The sequence below is a fragment of the Pleurodeles waltl genome, chromosome 4_1 (assembly GCF_031143425.1).
Source record: "Pleurodeles waltl isolate 20211129_DDA chromosome 4_1, aPleWal1.hap1.20221129, whole genome shotgun sequence".
NCBI lineage: Eukaryota > Metazoa > Chordata > Amphibia > Caudata > Salamandridae > Pleurodeles > Pleurodeles waltl.
The window spans coordinates 809695473-809716392 of NC_090442.1; the positions used below are offsets into that span (position 1 = coordinate 809695473).

General features: G+C 44.8%; 1 protein-coding gene across 1 annotated transcript in view; it reads right to left on the bottom strand.

Annotated features, from left to right (window-relative positions):
• The window catches only part of CFAP54 (cilia and flagella associated protein 54), a 1075777-nt gene that overhangs the window by 626638 nt on the left and 428219 nt on the right, over nt 1-20920 (bottom strand). The window contains exons 24-25 of the mRNA XM_069229529.1: nt 13506-13648; nt 1044-1191 (exon numbers count right to left, since the gene is read on the bottom strand). Of these exons, the coding sequence (XP_069085630.1) occupies nt 1044-1191; nt 13506-13648 (291 nt within the window). The remainder of the gene's footprint in view (nt 1-1043; nt 1192-13505; nt 13649-20920) is intronic.

The following is a 20920-nucleotide window of genomic DNA, read 5'->3' on the forward strand; positions in this document are numbered from 1 at the left end:
GGAGTAGGTATCTCAGAGCTTTTGGGGATTCCAGAAAGTAGGATGTGTCCATTTTAAGGAACTGACACTACGTTATAATCCTACACTGCAATAAACCCAAGGATCCTGTACCTCATTGTACTAAACCCTGATACACTGTTCCTTACACTTGGAAGTCACTGTGGAATTTTATTTCGATTGTAACTGCGTTACTCTTTCTTTCAGCCTAATATTTGTGTTTTTAAATAACTGAATCAGTAACATTAACATTTTGCAAACAGTAACAAAGTAACACAGTTTTGGCCTGGAGGTCTGTAATACTCCATTTTACAGTTTTGTGTTCATGACTGGGCCGTAATCTTCAAAAATGCATGTTTACAAATATTGTTTGAATCCACTTGATTGTCAGACTAACTACATTGGTGTTATGTGGCATTGCTCATTTCCAGGTGTGTTCAGGTTTTTGCAATTATTGACTGATTCCTGACACCATATATTGATCATAGTCCCTGGTACTGCTTTTATCAATGTACTGTGTTGCATTATCGTTTCTTACGTGTACCGTGTTTTCTGCGTTTTTCACTATTTGATCTTTATTTCTACAGTAAATATGTTTCGTTGATATTAATAAGGCTCAGAACCCAGCTAGGACATTCACATTTTATATCAACTATATTAAATGTATTGTACTTTACCCCGACATAACCCTCTCCTTCGAGTGAGGCCTTGACGGCAAGTCACTTTTATCTTATATTTTCAATAGCGGATAGAATACCTACTGTTGAGGTTAAAAGGAGTCAACAACACTCCTCACTGATGATGTTTAAGTGTCCTTGTGATGGTAAGGAGCAGGGAAAGAGTCTGGCAAGAACATACTTATCTATTTTCAGAACACTACTGCCATGTTAAGAATGATTAATTTTAGCTTCTAGATGAAGATATTTACATCGCATTTTATAAATCATTAGCACAGTAAATGATTTTACAGTGAATACACCCATGTAATATTCAGAATTGCAATCACAATAGTATGATTTAGGATAGACATAAAAACATTCACATACTTGCCACTTGTACAGACTTCCCTTAGTACAAAGACGGTCACAAAATAGTGCACCTTCTTTTACACTGATATCATTAGCAATAAAAATAGTCCTCAAAAAGAGCTGAAGAAGAACGGGCGAGGCATGTGACACAGCATCCGAGGACAACCTGCACAGAAAGAAAAACTAAATAAAGGCTTGGAAAATGCAAATTACGACTTGAGTGTTAAATATGCAAACCCAGTTCCTGAATTATGATAATATTTAAACCATAACGTTTTGTAGATCTATACTATTCCACGTGCTGCTTTCTGTTATTTGGACCAAAACAGTCAAACTATGCCTCTTCAATCTATCAACTGAAAGGACTTTGGGCTTATTTTAGAGTTTGTCAGACGAATTATTCCGTTACAAACGTGATTAGTATCCCGCCCACTTGTATTACAAGCAGTGGCGGCCGTCAGCTTTAGGAGGGAGGGGGGCGGGCGGAACACGAACACGAACACGAACACGAACACACACACACACACACACACACACACACACACACACACACACACACACACACACACAGAGAGACACACACACACACACACACACACACACACACACAGAGAGACACGCAAGCACATCCATTAACAACACTTATACCATTCAAATATGCACGCACGCACCAAACATTCATTTTAAAAGATCGCACACACTCATTCTTACACACACACACACACTCTTACCTTCAGCCTCCAGGTCCCAAGAGGGTTGGGACTGCTGCCTTCCCCAGCCAATGAAGGAAGGCAGCAGTCCCAGCCTCGTCACAGAGTAGGATGGGGTCAGTGAGACTGCTGACCCCACCCCACTCTGTGACGAAGTGTCACCGATTGACACTCGCCCTGGGCACTTCAGGGCTTAAACTGAAGCGCCCAGGGAGAGTGTCAATTGGTGACGCTTTCCTCGTCACCCAGGGGAGGGCCTCGAGGCACCTTTGCTGAGCCGAGGAGGTCACACCCATAGAAGCTATGACCTCCTCAGCCCAGCAAAGTTCAGCTCAGGCAGCCAGGAGTGTGCGCAAATCGCGCATGTCTGCTCCTGGCTGCCTGAGCTGAACATGGAGAGTGTCTGTCAGCTGACCTTTGTTCAGCCCGACAGACACTCTTCATGAGGGGCAAAAGGTGGGGGGGCGTGGCCCCTCCACCCTAAAGGACGGGCTGCCACTGATTACAAGTGTTTGAAAGTAAAATGCACTTGTAGTAATCCGGACGGGAGAGCCGCCACGTTAGTGACGTAGTATTCCATCCAGAAAACTGTAAATAAAGTTCTTATTATGTGATGTTTTTTCCGACTTAAAGTAGTAGATCCACAATCCTTGTAACACATTACTCCATTTCAAGAACTCGCTGTCACTGCTCCCTATTACCATTTCAAAAGTCACCTATTTATTATAACGCTTGCCATTCTGTTATTTTCCATTGACCGACATGCCGTATCACAACAATTTATCATTGTTTGGTGGAGAAAGCCTTCGTCAAAGTGATCTTCCAAACAGCTCATATGGAGGGCATCCAATCTGGAGAACACAACAAATATGTTATGTCATGATGATTTGTAGGGCTTACTATCACCTGGGAGGGTATCTTGACGCTGAGCAGGTGAGTGTGTAGTAAAACCTGGACTTATGGGACAACCCAAAAAGTCAGGTCTTCAGCTTCTTGTGAGGACGAGGGTTTTATGTGTAGTACCAGGTCTTTCCATGATTTATGAGTAATATAGGAGAATGCTTGACCGTCTGATTAGTTTTTCCATATGCATGGGATGTGTGCAAGTAAGAGTCCAGATGAGCAGTGGTGTCTGGAAGGTTTGTGAAAGCAAAAGGTGATTGTTGGTGTATGCTGGGCCGCTGTTATATCATGTGGGTGAGGAGCCTGAATTGTGCTGATTGAGTTTGGGAAGCCACTGAAGCTCCTTCAGGTGTGGTGTTACGTGAGTGCAGTGTGGGAGGTTGAGTGCAGTGTGGGAGGTTGGCTGCAGAGTTCTGGTGAGTTTTTGTTGATCTTGGCATAGGGGGTGTTCCCATAGCCTACCTTGCTGGCGACCAAGTTGAAAATCTTGCTCAGCATCTGCAGCGTATGCAAACATTAGGCGCTGACGGTGCTGACATTGGCAGTCATGTCAAGTTTGCTGCTGATCATGACTGAGGTTCTTTGACGTGGATGGGATGTCGGACCTAGCTCTGTTGGCCACCAGAAAGGAGTCCCATGGTGAAGTGCTCTTCACAAAGATCTTAATTTTGGTCTTGTCGGTGTCCAGCTTTAGACAGTGGGTCTTTATCCAGGGGGCGATTTTAGTCATGCAAGTACTGAACTTGATCCAGGTACTTGACATCATATCAGTGAGGGAGAGAATGAGTTGTGTATTGTCAGTGTTGGAAAGGACGTTGATGTCGTGAGTGCAGATGATGCTGGCTAGAGGAATCGTATATGTACTGAAGAGTGTTGGGTTCAGAGAGGATCCTTGCAGTACTCCGCAGATGAGATCACGGTTGTCCAAGGAATATGGTTTTAGGCTGACTGACTGGGTGACTCCAATGTCATGTATGCATTGAATGAGAATGGTGCAGGAAACTATTTCAAATGGTGCAGAGAGGTTGAGGAGACTGGGGGCTGCCATGTCTCCTCTGTCCATCATTGGCGGTGATGAGGGCAGTTTCTCTGATATGATACTGTCTGAAACCAGACTAAGTGGTGTTGAGGAGTTGGTGGTTGCTGAGGTTGTGAGGGGTCTGTTGCTGTTGTTGTTGATTTTCTCTAAGACCTTGGGCAGGAATGGTAACACTGAGATCAGTAGGTAGTTGGTGAGCGCTGAATAGTCAACAACTGGAGAATAATTGCATGTTTCCAAGAATCTGGGAAGGTCATGGAAGAGGTGGAAGCATTCAAAATGGGTATGACCATGGTACTGATGGGTTGCAGTTCTCTAGAGTAGGTGTTGTGGTGTCAAGTGTCCTACTGGGGCACCTGAGACCGAATGGTGGTTGTGGTTTCTTCTGGGGTGATGATGGACCATGTGGTTGGTTCTTTGGAGAAGATTAGTAGGCATCTGGCGAGGTCTGTCGGGTCCACTTTGGTGAGGTCCATTGGGTCTGATTTCAGGTTGAAGTTGCTATAAATGGCAATGATTTTGTTGCTGAAGAAGTGAGATAGATTGTAGAGGAGTGTAATGAGACAGTAATTAAGATGAAGGCAGCTTCTGGTAAAGTGAAATCCTTCACAAATAAATACTCCCCCATCAGCAACAGATGTCCCCATCGCCCTAGCAACTGAGTCTGTGGTATCAAGACCAGATTGTATAATCTGCTGCGCCGTAGCCTGTGCATCCGAAAAGAGTGTTCCAAAAGGCCTCTGTGCTTCCTGTGGCAGATCCCTGATCATAGCCTTGGCTGAATCCATAAGGGCACGGACATACCTGCCCAGCACACAGGTAGCGTTTGCAGCCTTAAGTGTCATGCTGCAAGACGAAAAGATCTTTTTTGAAGACTGCTCCATTCGTTTGGACTCCCTATCAGACGGGGCCACAGGGAACGAACCAGTAGCAGACTTTGTGGAGCAAGACGCTTGAACCACTAAACTCTCCGGGGATGGATGACATGAGAGGAACCCAGGATCCCCGGGTGCTCCCTTTATGCCTCCTTGCCAAAGCTCTATTAACAGCTGGAGACGTAACTGGTTTCCTCCACAAGTCCATAATAGGCTCCAACAATGCCTCATTGAAGGGTAGCAAAGGATCAGCTGAGTATGTAGAGGGATGCATCACCTCAGTTAGCAGATTTGTCTTTATCTCTGCTGCAGAAAAAGGCAGGTCTAAATAGTCCGTTGCCTTTCTAATGACCGAATGGAATGGCGCTGCTTCCTCCGTAAACTCCCCTGGAGATTAAATGTCCCATTCCGGGGAAGTATCCAGCCCACTGGCTGACCCCAATCCTTGGTATTCCTCCGAAGGCTCTATAAGCTCACCCTCTTCCAACTGCCGGTATTCTTCTTCTTCAAGAAGACGCAAGGCCTTTCTCCGAGATCTCAAGCGGGATTCTAACCTCGGCGTCGACATCGAATCCACTGACGCCGAATCCCGACCAGGCACAGAAGAAGATATATGGATCCGGCATTCACTCGGACCCGGCGCAGACACGGACTCCAACGGCGCCTTCTTTGGAGTCGGCTGGCACGCAGGTAAAGGAGCCGGCTGGCCACGGGAGTGCATCCGCGTCGGCTGATGCAGAGATGGCACCCACACCACGGATCTAGATGGGGAAGCCATACTTCAAGGCACCCTCAACCGGGCAAAACGGCATAAACAGCTTCATCTGATATGGAGCCGGGGAGCCCAGTGAAAAAGCTAATGGCTCCGTGGGACCCGCTGGTGCACCAGCAGGGGCCATAGCCTGGAAAACAGCATACATGGCATTTACAAATGCCGCCGGATCCACTCCAGGAGCGGGGAAGGCAGGATATCTCTGATCCTGCTGCGTCACATCAGGCTCTTGTGACGCCGGTGAAAACTGAGGGCTATGAGGAGCCACCTCATAGACTGACAGCATCGGAGATACCTCTGGACTCTGGGGCTGCGGAGTCACAGTAGAGCTCACCTCCCAATTACTTCGAAGTCGAGTTGATGGAGAACTCGACCTCAATCGGCTCCGTGTCGATCGGCGCCGTGAATCATGACGGCACCGAGAGTCATGACGACGCCTCTTCTTGTGCCTCCTGGAAGGAGCATGAGATGAAGCCCTCTTGTTGCCCTTCTTCTTAGCCTTCGCTAAGAAAAGCTTGGCCTCTCTTTCTTTAAGTGCCTTAGGATTCATACTCTGGCATGATCTACACCCTTCAACATCGTGCTCAGAGCTAAGACACCAAAGGCAGTTCTCATGCAGATCAGTGACAGACATCCTACCGCCACATTCATTACAAGGCTTGAAACCTGATTTTCTCAGGGGAGACATTGTAACTACCAAAGATACACACTATCCAACGAGCCAGGAAAAAACCGTTGGCGTTGAAGGCACGGAAAAAAGGAAACTGACGTCAGCACGCCGGCGAGGACCTCTTATTGGCACAGTGGCGTCAGATGGAGTCACGTGGAGCTGTGCAATTGTGACGTCCTCGTTGACGTAGAGAGCTAGGAAGAGAACTTTCCATTGGATGCTGGTGCAAGGATTAATTCATAAGGTGAGGGATCCACAGGTAGTTTGTATCTATCAGAAATATAGGCTACAAAAATGCCTGCAATTAAACTGAGTTTGCATTTATACCACTAATTTAATTAACATTTCTGTAATGCACAAAAATAAGGGAGAGAAAAGTGGAATTACACCCTTTATTTAACCAGAAATTGCAATGGAATGAAAGGCACTGGTAGACAATAGGCTGCATTTTAGAAGCATAACAGATAAATCTGGCACTGTGGTTTAAGGCCTCAGAGGGCCCTCTGCATCCCATCATGCCCCACAGGTGACAGTTAGATCAGGTCTGTTTAACGGTGATAGGAAGATAACATTACCAAGGATATATTTCTCCTTGCGAATGAACTTGTTTAGAAGTCCAAAATAGGTCTGAATTCTTTCTTTGGGCTTTTTTTCCTTACTAGGAAATAGCGAGAGTATACTCCCAGCCCCCTTTGGCAGCGTGGGACCTCCTCTATGGCCTCCTTTCAGAGCAGACTGGTGACTTCTTCCTGCAGGAGGAATCGCTGAGGACATGATGCTCTTAGAGGTGGTACAGCGGGATGGGGAGACTTGAATCGCATTGAATAACCACTTTGTACATGTTCAAAACCCAGTTGTCACTTGTGATGGATCACCACTAGGCAGATGTGTGGTGGTAATTCCTCCCACCGGACTGGTTGACAGAGAAGGGGGAAGCATGGGCTCATTGCTTGGCTGGTGTCTTAGAGGAAGCTAGTGGTTGACGGCTAGCTCCTCTTCCTTTAGTTGGTCATCGTGGGTGAAAATGAGACCGGGTTTGCTGCTGTTGTTGTTGCACAGCCCAGTGAGGGATTTGAACCCTCTGGTGAAATTGTCGTCTATCATATGGCCTGTATCTTCAGAGAAAATCGTTTCTCTTATTTTCTAGTCCTACAACCTTTTGTGTATCAAGCTCCACTTTCATTTTGGCCATTTTGTCATCTGCATGTGATCCCAAAAGTGAGCTTCCAGTGAACAGCAAGTTCAGAATTCGCTGTTGTGCCTCTGGTTTGAGGCCCGTAAGGCGGAGCCAGGAGGACCTTCTGGTGCATATTCCATGTGAGTAGCCATGAGCAGCCAGATTAGAGGAATCTCCCACTGCACTGATAATCTGGCTGGATACAAGACCCCCTTCCAATAGTATCTCTTGGAAGTCTTGCCTGTCTTCCTTAGGCAGTCATTCTGTGATGCGAGAAAGGGAGTCTCAGAGGGATCTGTTGTATCGTCCCAACAAGCTTGATGTACTAGCTACCTTCATGCTTCTGCTTGCTGTCTTTATCTGGAAGCACAGAAGATGAAGCAGCCACAGAATGGGTCTTCTTTGAAGCAGCTGTAATCAGTGAGTCTGGTGGTGGATCATCCCTCAAGAATAACAGATCCTGGTCAGGTGCATTGTACTTCTTGAGGATGCACGATGGAGCTGCTCATAGGGATACCAGGGTGAGAAAAAGGTCCATAGCCGGTTGGAGAAGGCATGGGACCAGAAGAAGCAGTGGTCTTGAAGCTGATCGATGGTGCAAGGTCTCAAAGATGACAGATAATGATGTGGGAGAGGAGGGGGGCAGGAATGTCTATGTTTAACTTGGATACGCCTCAAACCACCAAGTCATTGAATGTTGATAGGTCATCTATTGGAGATACTCTTGCTGGTGGAGTGTCTGTCAAAGTGGGTGAATAGTCTCTCACTGAAGACCTAGAGGATGTAGACCAGGTAGGAGACCTACAACATCAATGCCACAACTGGCATCGATGAGATCACCAGGACCTTGAAGTGGATCTGGACCTTGTTGTTGTTGACCACGACCTAAGCCTTATAGGTGTTCTGGATCTCCTTGATGATCTGAGTACAGGTGCATTCCTCTCTTAAGGTGAAGTGGAAGCCAGAGGAGACACAGCTGGCATTGTAGGCTTTGGTGATCACGAGGCAGTTCTGGACGGGGAGTATGTTCGTGAGTAGTCTGATCCCAGACTTTGTTGTACCCTCTGCTTGTGGAGACTGTCCAACTATTGTGGAGAAATGTTTATTGGGGTCCCAGGTGGCGCAGACTGTGCATGAGATGTGATATGTAGCAGTTGCACTGTTACAATCTGAACATCAGCTGATACAGAAAGCCCTCCTGGGGTTGAGGGCATTGTTTGCACCGGTGATTGCGACCTCAGGTTTGATGGTGAATTACTTTTATCTCTCAGTGTTCTCAATGTCGACGGTTGTTTCTACATCAATGGTGGTAGTGTAGCATGCGGTGAGGCTACAGGCCTAGACATCGATCAGAAAGGCGGTGTGTGCCTTGACGTCGATTGCCTCGCCTATTCCGATGTCGACAGCCACCGTGATGGAGACGGATGTTGAGTGGTAGGGTTTCTTCCTCGATGGAGGCCTCGCTGGTGATGCGTGCATCGACATCAATGAGTGATGTCTTGATATCAACAAAGGCCTTGATGGCGATGTGTGTCTTGATGACAGGTGAAAATGCTGCTTTGATGCCAACAGAGATCTTACCAGCGAGGAGTGCCTTGACTTTGAGTGGTGCTGGTGAGAATATTCTCTTGATGTCGATGCTGACGGTGAACAAACAGGAATCTGCCTAACCTTGACAACATAACTCTCCACACTGAGCGGGATCGCTGATTTTCATGTCGTTCTGCAGATCTTCCCCTGCACGCCTTCTTGGGGTAAGAGGATGGATTCTTGGTGGCAGATGGGGGCCCTACAAGGCCATTTGAAGCTGATTTTCATGTCTCCTGCAGCCCAATCATCTTTTCTCTGTCCTTTAAAGTTTGCCTGGATAGCTTCTGGCAATGGTGAATTTTTTTCAGGCAGATGAGCCTCAGGGAAACAGACAATACAGACACAGTGAGCGTCTGTCAGTGCCTTCTTTTTGCTACAAGAAGGACACTTCACAAACAGTGAAGGGATGGTGTCACAGAAGAAGACTCGTTTTTCTGTCAAAAAAGTACATTTCTGTACAGTATGTACTGAAGAATGTTGACAGAAGTCAAAAACAGAGTTTTCAAAGAGAATTTTTTGACAAAAAAACAAAAAATAGGAGAGCTCAGTGCTCCAGGATGCTAATACTAGGAGCCAGAAAAAAGAACTGACCTAACTGTCACCTGTGGGGCATGATGAGGCACAGAGGTTCCTCTGAGGCCTTAAAGGCACAGTGCAAGGTTTCTCTGTTATGCTTTTAAATGCAGTCTCTTGGCTACCAATGCCTTTCATTCCATTGCGGTTTTCTGGTTAAATAAAGGCTGTGATTCCATTTTTCTCTCTCTTATTTTTCTGCATTACAGAAATGTTAATATAAATTAATAGTATAAGTGCAAACTCAATTTCATTGCAGGCATTTTTGTATTCTATATGTATTCTATATTTTAGGCTAATATACATATATATACATATATACATATAAATAAAATGTGTATATTAAAGGTACTATGTACATTAATGGATTTACACATACAAATATATATTTAAAGTGAGCTCCGGGGACCCTGCACATAGGCAGGAATATTCAGTGCTTCTGACTTTTGATGAGGATCCCCTGGAAGGGAACTTTAACTCTTTCAACATTGGTGATAGCCACATAACTAAATACTTTAAGAGTTTAGTAAGAGTAAGAGTTTAGTATTTCATAACACATATAATAATGATTTGAAAATAAACTAAATACAAAATTCTAGTCATAAGAGACATTCATTTCAGTTCTTTTTAGCAACCTTAATGAGACATGTTACGAGGAACAAAAGTGCTTGTTAAAACATGCTGCTAATTTGCAGTTCTTTGAGTAACAGGTGATACTATTGGCCAACTCAGAGTGCATAGTTTATTATCGTAGGGAAATGCCTCCATTGGCATGGTTATGCCCTAATGTTTTGCCTTTTGTTATTGCTAGTTAAGATTGAAAGTGTGCTGGGATCCTGCTAACCAGGCCCCAGCACCAGTGTTCTTTCCCTAAGCTGTACCTTTGTTCCCACATTTGGCACAGCCACAGATAAGGCCCTTGTAACTGGTACCCCTGGTACCAAGGGCCCTATGGCTAGGGAAGATCTCTAAGGGCTGTAGCATGTCTTAGTCCACCCTAGGGACCCCTCACTCAGCACATGCACACTGCCTCACAGCTTGTGTGTGCTGGTGGGGAGAAAATGACTAAGTCGACATGGCATTCCCCTCAGAGTGCCATGCCCTCCACCCACTGCCTATGGCATAGGTAAGTCAACCCTCTAGCAGGCCTTACAGCCGTAAGGCAGGGTGCACTATACCACAGGTGAGGGCATAGTTGCATGAGCACTATGCCCCTAAAGTGTCTAAGCAAAATCTTAGACATTGTAAGTGCAGGGTAGCCATAAAGAGTATATGGTTTGGGAGTTTGTCAAACATGAAATTCACAGTTCCATAATGGCTACACTGACATCTGGGAAGCTTGGTATCAAACGTCTCAGCACAATAAAGCCATACTAATGCCAGTGTGGGATTTATTCAAAAATGAACACAGAGGGCATCTAAGAGATGCCCCCTGTATACCAGTCCAAACACCAGTGTTAGGCTGACCAGTTCCTGCCAGCCTGTCACAACCAGACGGGTTTCTGGCCACATGGGGTGAGTGCCTTTGTCACTCTGTGGCCAGGAAGAAAGCCTGCACTGGGTAGAGGTGCTTCTCACCTCCCCCTGCAGGAACTGTAACACCTGGCGGTGACCATCAAAGGCTCATGTCTGTTGTTACAGCGCCCCAGGGCATCCCTGCTAGTGGAGATGCCTGCCCCTCTGGACACAGCCCCCACTTTTGGTGGCAAGTCCGGAGCAGATAATGAGAAAAACAAGGAGGAATCACCCACCAGTCAGGACAGCCCCTAAGGTGTCCTGAGCTGGGGTGACCCCGGCCTTAAGAAATCCTCCATTTTGGTTTTGGAGGATTCCTCCAATAGGAATAGGGATGTGCCCCCCTCCCTTCAGTGAGGAGGCACAAAGAGGGTGTAGCCACCCTCCAGGACAGTAGCCATTGGCTACTGCCCCCAGCCCTAAACACACCCCTAAATTGAGTATTTAGGGGCGACCCTGAACCCAGGAAATCAGATTCCTGCAACCTGAAGAAAGAAGGACTGCTGACCTGAAAGCCCCGCAGAGACGACGGAGACAACAACTGACTTGGTCCCAGCCCTACCGGCCTGTCTCCAGACTCAAAGAACCTGCACAGCGATGCATCCAGCGGGACCAGCGACCACTGAGGACTCAGACGACAGGCCTAACCTGAAGGACCAAGAACCTCTCGAGCACAGTGGCTCTGTCCAGAAACAACAGCAGAGAAATCAACTTTAAAGAGACCCCAACTTTCCGCCAGAAGCATGAGTCTTCACACTCTGCACCCGACGCCTCTGGCTCGAGTTCAGGACAACCAACACCGCAGAGAGGACTCCCAGGTGAATCGAATGACGTGGACACCCTGAGTAGACCTCCCTGCACTCCCACAGCGATGCCTGCAGAGAGGATCCAGAAGCTCCTCCTGACCGCGACTGCCTAGTAACAAAGGAACCCGACGCCTGGACCAAGCACTGCACCTGCGGCCTCCAGAAATGAGAGGAACCACCTACCAGTGAAGGAGTGACCAGCAGCTGGCCCTCATCCTAGCCCAGTCGGTGCCTGGCCCGAGAAGCATCCGTGCCCTGCCTGCATCGCCAGAGTGACCCCGGGTCCGTCCATTGTTTTCTACGGCAAACCCAAAACCTACTTTGCACAGTGCACCCAACCGCCCCTGTGCCGCTGAGGGTGTGTTTTGTGTGCTTATGTGTCCCCCCCCCCCAGTGCTTTACCAAACCCTCCTGGTCTGCTCCCCAAGGACACAGGTATTTAACTGCTAGCAGACTGGAACCGGAGCACCCCTGTTCTCCATAGGCGCCAATGTTATTTGGGCTATCCTTTGACTTCTGCACCTGACCGGCCCTGTGTTGCTGGTGTTGTGGCTTTGGGGTTGCCTTGAAACCCCAACAGTGGGCTGCCTATGCCCAGGAGACTGATCTTTGTAAGTGCTTTACTTACCTGAGAATCTAACCAATACTTACCTCCCCCAGGAACTGTTGATTTTTGCAGTGTCCACTTTTAAAATAGCTTATTGCCATCTTAACCAAAACTGTGTGTACTACTGTTTTAAATCAAAGTTCTATACTTACCTGTGTGAAGTACCTTACAATTTATGTACCTGCCTAAAATTTTAATCTTGTGGTTCTAAAATAAATTAAGAAAATAAAAATTTTCTATATAAAAACCTATTGGCCTGGAGTTAAGTCTTTGAGTGTGTGTTCTCATTTATTGCTTGTGTGTGTACAACAAATGCTTAACACTACCCTCTGATAAGCCTACTGCTCGACCACACTACTACAAATTAGAGCATTAGTATTATCTAATTTTGCCACTATAAACCTCAAAGGGGAACCCTTGGACTCTGTGCACACTATCTCTCACTTTGAGATAGTATATACAGAGCCAACATCCTACAATTATCCTCGAAGAAAAACTCAGCTCTGAGATCTAAAATGGTGACCTACGGTTTACACACAAATCACAGTATAAAGCAATTAACTTAGATGGCTTATTGTCAACATTATCCTGCTTACATGCATGCTTGGTGCAAGGATTTATGCCCATGTATGAACAGAGAAGCAGACATCGGTCTTCCAGAAACCTCTGGATGCATCCTTCAGTCGTGGGTGGAAGTTACAATAAAACCTCATGTCTTCCAGACAACAGGTAATCTTATCCTGGTCCTTCTTTCAAGGAGCAATAGATATCAGGTGTATTAGACAGTTAAAGAGTACCAAAACTATATATACAAAATGAATAATCGTCTTATGTAGAGGTCTAAGAATGGAAACAAAGTGCCCTGGTCACTTGGAGTCATCTAGATGCCCGATGCCTGCAGGAAGAAAAAATGTTGGGTTTGTGTCTGCCATGGTTCCAGGGGCAACATGTATGCTAGGGACAGATGGTTCCTGCTAGTTGTAAGATCAGGAGCAATATTGCACCCCCATACAAAGAATATGCATGAAAAAGCTCCATGAAATCCCTCCACTTCAGCCATTCACCCTTCTAATTGCCATTACCTTTCACCCTCCATAGACAATATAATACTGTTATAATTTGATAAAATGAGAGAGGAAACCCTGTGAAGAAAGATCAATAAACTCCGAACACGCTTTACCCTTTCAATTGTAATACCAAAAAAAATCAATTAATGCGTTTTGTTAAAATGTTTCCAAGGTACCTCTGATTAGTGAAATTCAATACGGTGTTTGCATTGTCAACTGTATCTTCAGTGGATGATTTTACTGAAGTTGAGACAAAGTAATCCCACAACACTGAGAACGCTTTTTTGGCGACTTTATAGTTGCCAGTTTGATAGGCCATCTAAAAAAGGAACAAAAAGAACAATTAAAATAGATTTAAGGAACACATTAACAGATGTCTTACATTCAGTGACCCTTACAACCTGTTAGAGATTCGAAAATGAATATCCTGCAAGTGAATTGATTGACTACCATTAAATACATTTAGTATGTTTCTGCTAATCATATAAACCCACTTTCTTCTTTAGGGAAACATTTAATAACATAGGACTATGCATGTGGATTTATAGGTAACTAAATGTCCATATAGCATTGCAAAGAAGAAAATTTTACATCAATTGAGTATCATTGTTTCTGACGGATACGTCCTTGCTATTTATACTTGAAGCAGTTTTGCATGCTTCATAAATACTAGGGAGCAGCGGGAAGGTCACAGGATATCGTGCAAGTGGTGTGCAGCATCAGCACACAATGGAAGAAATCGTGGGAGAAATGTTAACCAAATACCTCCGTTTCCGGATATTCCTAACCACACAGTTATACAGAATGTTCAAGGAACTGTTATAGGGAAGGTGTGGAACGGGTACGAAGTATAACTCATTAACAAAGTATGTAACATTTTCTTCTGAGTCTCTTTGTACCTTCTTTACCTGTAAAATATTCCGTAGTTATTCCATAAAGTGTGGATGGAGTAACCCAGGATAGCACAAAGAAGCACGCTGTATTGAATCACAAATCTCCCAAAGAAAACTGCTGCAATGCCATCTAAATCTAGGAAGTCTGGTTTTACAAAATAGTGTAGAAAAGGCTACACGATCTTCGTACCATTTTCTTGGAAAACACACCCCTTTAAAAAATGTAATTGTAGCTATGCTGCCTCTAGTAGAATGTGCAAATATAGCTTAAGGAGGTTATTCAATAGTTTCCTCCTAATACTGCCTCCACAATGCCTTCTGTCTTCAGTTATCAAATGACTGTCGGTCCATTCAGGACTCATAAGACATTAAAAAGCAATAGCTAAAATCTTTCTTCATGTCTAGTTTCTTACGTGTCTTATGTGAACGATAATGAATAGAAACAGGCAGTTGCAAACACTGGTTAGATAAAAATGTACCATAAATTCGGGAACATGTAATGGCAAGTCAGCTAACCATGCCTGAATTCACCCACCATAATTGCTGTAGTAAATGCCATCATAAAAACACATCTTAAGAGTTGAGTACTTCATGTCACAGCTATCATATGAACGAAGCCAAAAGCATTTAAAATCCTATTGCACAGGGTTAAAGAAACTAGTGAATATTAATTCACCATGTGCTTTAAAAGCTCAGAAACAACTGAAAACACAACAAATTCCACTCTATTTCCTCACATAAATCAGACATCCCACAAAAAACTATTCACACTGGATATTTGTAGTCCAGCTTTAGCCTCGTTTACTAGAAAATACCAGCGAGACGGTACAAATTATTGTGATCTCACTAACACTGATATAAAAGTTACTTGCACTAACCCACCTTGTATCCACCGCAACATCCATTACTGCATCAGAGAAAACATAACCCTGAAATATTACGCTCTCAAACCCATAGTTTGTTGCTAGAGGGAATCCCAATCTTAATGGCCTCCTTGGTGTGATGAGATACAGGGAACTACTGGCAACCTTGATAGACATGCATAATCGGAGGGAAAGGATAACTGCATAGCATTCTCTCTATAGTCGGTGTGGGATTCCAGCGTCATTGCTGCCTGAAATGCTTTACAATTTTTCAGAACTTGCCAAGAAAGCCATATATCCATCAACCAATGGTCACTTCTTTGAAAATTCTCTGGGGTAGATAATGGGTCACTTCGTTTTTGTTTGAATATTTTATATACCATCACATCTTAAAAGTTGGTGTATCGTATCCGGCTGCGGGCTTCACTTATGCAATTAGGGACGTAATGTGCTGGGAGCATGTCATTGTATGATGCTCTCTTGTATCAATGAGCTACTTGAGTATGGAAATTACTTCCCATAAGTATTCTCTCTTGTTTACAGACTTGTGTCTATTGCAGCCGTCTTTGCAAAGGGTTATCACTCCAATATCTCTCCCTCTGCTGAGGAGCAGTGGGCATTGTTCTACATGCAGCACAGTCATAAACAGCTTTGGTGCCCATTTTCAACCTATAAATCAGCCATTTGTCATGACTCAATCTATCCAAGGCATTATTTACTTTATATCCAAACCGTTTCAAACCATCAGAAAGTATATATAGTAACTTAGCCAACGTGTAAGGAGAAAAATCTGAAAGGCTTAATAATGCATATCTCCATAGAGCTGTGAGGGCTGCTATAGATCTTGCTACAGAAGAAAGATTTACATTCCTGTAACTCCAGCATCTGTATCTATTATAAAGTCACATCCTTGAGTTATTCCCATCATTAGTTGGGAAGTACTCTATAGTAATATTAAATAGTAGTGACATTTAACATTCATTTAGTAACTTCACGCTATAGAAAATAGAGTACTGTGCCCACCGCTTTAGTTGATCCCCAAACACCAGCTGTTAAGTTGAAAAGGCTCCCATAGAGGCTTTGTAGCCTCAAGATTTGAAAACACAGTGAAAAACGTAAATATTGAGTAAGAATCTTGTGAAATAAGGGGACGAGGTAGGGTTGCATGTAAATGTATAAACAAATATCACTATTGGAGACCTGTATTTGTAGTTCATTATTTATTGACCGCTACTGGATCTTCCATTGATGTTCAAGCTTTGATTATGACTGTACAATAGTAATAATGAAAAAAACAGCTATTGGAATGACGCTCACCTTATAGAAAAAAGGTCTATCTGAGGCATCACCCAGAACTGGAACATGTGAAGTACCAACTCCTAATGGAAAAGCCACTTGTGGTCTGCTGAAAAGTGCTAACAGACTGTCCGCATGCACACTTTAAACTCCGGCCAAATGGTTTGCTACTATGCAAATCCGATGGTACTGAGCCCAGGACCAGAGTCGTAGAGCCTCTGCAGAGAAGATACAAACCTATTCTTGCCCGTTTGTTGATGTACTACATCGCAGTAGTGTTGTCTGTCAAAGCTTGTACCGACTGACCGCAAATGAAATGGAGGAAGGCTTTGAGAGCCAGACATATCGCCTGCAATTGTAATAGATTGATCTGAAGCATCTGTTCCTCTGATGACCAAAGCCCCTTGATCTCCAGGTCCTCCAGATGAGGTACCCACCCTAAAGTTGAGGCATCCGTGATCAATGTAGCCACCAGAGGTGGAGGGCAAAAGAGTTTCCCCCTGTGATTGATTACTGTCAACACCCGACCATTGAAGATCAGCTGCAGTGTCTCTGGAGATCTTAATTGATTCCTGAGGTCACCGTTGTGTTGAAACCACTGCCTGCGGAGGCACCACTGCCGGGCCCTCATGTGCCAGTATGCATGGGTGGCCAACAGGATAAAGGAAGCAAACAGACCAAGCAGGTGCAGGACTTTTAGGACTGGAATGACCGCTCCATCGTGAAACATCGGAATGATAGCCTGAATGTCCTAGATCCTCTGAGGAGGAGGGCAGCCATGATTCGCTGCAGTGTCCGGTACTGCCTCTATGAACAGGGCGTGCTGAGAGGACTCCAGGTGAGACTTGGGCACACTGATGGAAAAAGCCCAGGTTGTACAACAGCTGAGTTGTCATCCACTTTTCTTTGTCCGGCACAAGAAGAACCTGAGCCAGGGTCAGCATATTGAATTTTTCCTGCTTGAAGAACAAATTCAAAATACGTAAGTCCAGGATTGGATGTAAACGCCCATCCTTTTTGGGTATCAGGAAATATCTCGAATAACATCCCTGACCTCTTTCCTGCTCTGGAACTAACTCCATTGCAACCTTTGAAAGTAGGGTTTGGACTTCCAAACAATAACTGAGTTGTGGTTGAAAGGGAAGGGGAAACTCTTGGAAGGGTTGGGCATATCCATTTTTGAAAATGCTCAATAAACACCAAACTGTCTGATGTTATGGATTTCAACTGTGGTCGAAAATGAATTAGCCTCCCTTCCACAGGTAAAGCATGCCCTAAGATGGCGGAAGTAGGGCTGCTTTCGTGTGACATTGGGCAGGGAGGTGGAAGAGGAGGAGGAGGAGGAAGGCTGATGGGCTGCACCTCACTGTCTTGCCCTGCCACGTCCTCTGTAGGGCCTATACAAGGGATTGGTTGACTGCTACTGTGTTGCTGTTGCCTCCCTTGAAATGAGTAGTTCCATACAAACCCTAGGAACATATGCAGCGGTCTGTAGCCAGAGGAGAGAGACTGAAGGCCCAATGATTTAGCCGTCACCTTGCTCTCTTTAAATCATTCTAGGGCCGAAACTGCTTTAGCCCCTAAAAGCCTGGATTCATCAAATGTCAAATCTATGAGGGTATTCTGTACATTAGGGAAAAAACAAGAGACCCCTCAACCAGGCATGCCCTCTTCTGGCGACTGATGTTCTCATCGCCCTGGCTACAGAGACAGCAGTATCCAGGTCCAACTGTATGACTGGCTTTGCTGCTGCCTGGCTGTGATTTAACAGTTTAAAAAAAATGTCATCGCAAGCCATCTGGCAGCTTGGGAAGGACCGATCTGGATGAGTCCATTAGGGCATGGATATATCGACCCAGTAAACAGGAGGCAGTCTGTTCTTTTCTTTGCAGTCTGTTCCTTTCTCTTCGATTTCCTTTCAGCTGGAAAAGATGGAAAGGATCTAGGGGCTGATCCGGAAGAGCAGGAAGCTTGCACAACCAAATTCAAAGGTGTCGGGTGGTGGCTCAAAAATGCAGGAATCACCTAGTGCAGTTTTGTATCTACTGGCGATTGGTCTTGACACAGCTGGAGTTGACATAGGCTTTTGCTAGCCCTCCAACACGTTTCCGTCAAAGCCTTGTTAAATGGCAGTAAGGGTTCTGAGGTGGAAACAGAATATTGTAGGACTTCTGTCAATAAATTGGATTTCATCTCAGATGTTGGGAGAAACAAGTCCAACATGTCAGCCGCCTTTCGTATAACTGTATGGTATGAAGTCACCTTAGGTAAAGGCAACCCTTGTGGGGATAATAACTCCCACTCTGGGGAAGTGTCCAAACCACTAGCCACTTCTATGCCCTCAAAGTCCTGAGGTGGTGAGTTAACTTCACCTTCTTCTAGGTCCGGATCCTGATGAGAGGCTGAATATGGCTCCTCCTCCAGCAGCCTCAGAGTTTCTCTTCCAGATCTGAGCCTTGACTCCAGTAACAGTGTCTGAAGAGCATAGAGTGGCATCAGCAATGTTGGCACCAGCACCGGTGACTTGGACACTGGAGATGCAGAACCAAATCAGGCTGGAGTTGAGTGACGTGACGTTGGTTGGGACCTCTCCGATGTCGGTGTGGGTGCCACTATCACAGATGATTCCTGCAAGTGTCAGTCGGCAAAGGAGTCACCCTCCTCAGCACTGGCGAAGGCCAGGGTAACTGGGCCATCGGCATAAAAGGCAGGAACGGAACCTGCCAGTACGGTGCTGGGAATCATCCCAAAGCGAAGGACATTGGACCCCTGGGGCCAGCCAGCACACCAGGGGGAGTCACGACCTTACTGAAGATGCTATACATAGCATTAAAAAATGCGATGGATCCATTCCAGGAAAAGCTTCACCTCCCTTCTTTTACAAGGCTTTAGGATTCATGCTTTGACACAACAAACACGCCCGAACGTCGTGGTCAGAGCCCAGGCACCAAAGACCGTCCACATGCAGGTCAGTAACAGACATCTCCCCCCCCCTTTTCTCTGCATGGCTTCAAGCCAGACTTTTTGATGGAGACATTGTCACTAGCAGGACAAAGAGTCAAGATTCCCTTCAATACAGTGCCTCTCAAACAGAGAGAAGGAGCAAACGGCTTTGAAGGGGTGGAAAAAAGGGAACTGATGCCAGCATGCCAGTGAGGACTTCTTATGGCTCCGATGTCATCAGGCGGAGTCACGTGTGGAGTAGTGCTATTGTAACGTCCTCGTCGATGTGGAGAGAAATAATTCATTTGAATGCTGGTGCATTGGGGTATTCAAAAGGTGAGGAATCCACAGGTAGATGTATCTATCAGCAAGACCTCATCCAGAGTAGTCGAGGGCAGGTCCTCTGCCCCATGATGAAAAGTGGCAGATCATCTACCAGAGTCTAAAGATGGCCCCAGCTTGTTTCTGTGTTGTGATGCCCCTGAGCATTGAAAGGCATATACAATACTCTTGCGTGCAATTCTAAGTGATACAACAAGTTTGTGCACCTGCCATATTTAAACAGGGTAATGATTTTAGCAATTCTGTCTATTTATCCCTAGCAGACAATGACACAAGGAAGATCTGGTCTTAATAGGTCCATGATCTGAAAATAGATACTAGGCTGGGGAACATCACTCTGATTTTTCATTGTGGATACATCACATCAAGCTCCTTTCCAGGGCTTATGAATACATTTTTCAAGTTTAAGCTCATTTGATTCTACTGGAACCAGAAACAATAATTTAAACAATAAGGCAATTAATACAAGATGCTAAAACTTTATTATGCCTATCCCTAATCAAAACAAGCTTGAGGTTCTGAAGCTGAGCTAAATGATTGGGCAGTTGTCCTATCATCATTAAGTGAACTTATCTATTTAAATGGAAACATTGCTTTTCTTTTGAAAGACAGGCTATTACAACCAGTCAAGTAATGGGTTTACAAAAAGATCCTAAAAATTACAGACTGGTTTCTATGCTCGATTCAGAAGGCAAACTATTTTCCAAAATATATCTGGAGCAGGTTTACATCTGGGTCAAGATTAAGAACTGACTCTATTTCATTGCATTGGCTTATAGGAGAGTTACTGAACTTTCAGTAATACTGTTGTAGTGAGCTGTATGATGTCCAGGAGATGGGAAGCTTACGCTTTAAATCTACATATTTTTTAAACTATTCTGTAGCATATGATCCAGTGCAGAGAACTAGCAGACTAAACTTTAATCCTTATATAATTTCATTAAAGGAAAATTAAATTTGATATCTGGGTGCAGCTGAAATTAAGAATAATATTTCACCCAAGATCCAATGAGAGAGTAGGGTAAAACAAGGATGACTTTTTGTGCTATTATTATCTGGCTTTATATTGCAGATGTAGCTGTAACAATGAAAGAAATTAGCAGTATCCTATTCAAAATTATGTCACTGTTCTAGTGTTACTTGAGATCATCTCAAATGGTCGTTACAGAGGTCCTTTTCTATATAGGCTTTTGAGATGATCCAAAACGTTATTAATTCTTGAGAACATCACTTATGCAGCTTCTCTAAAAACAA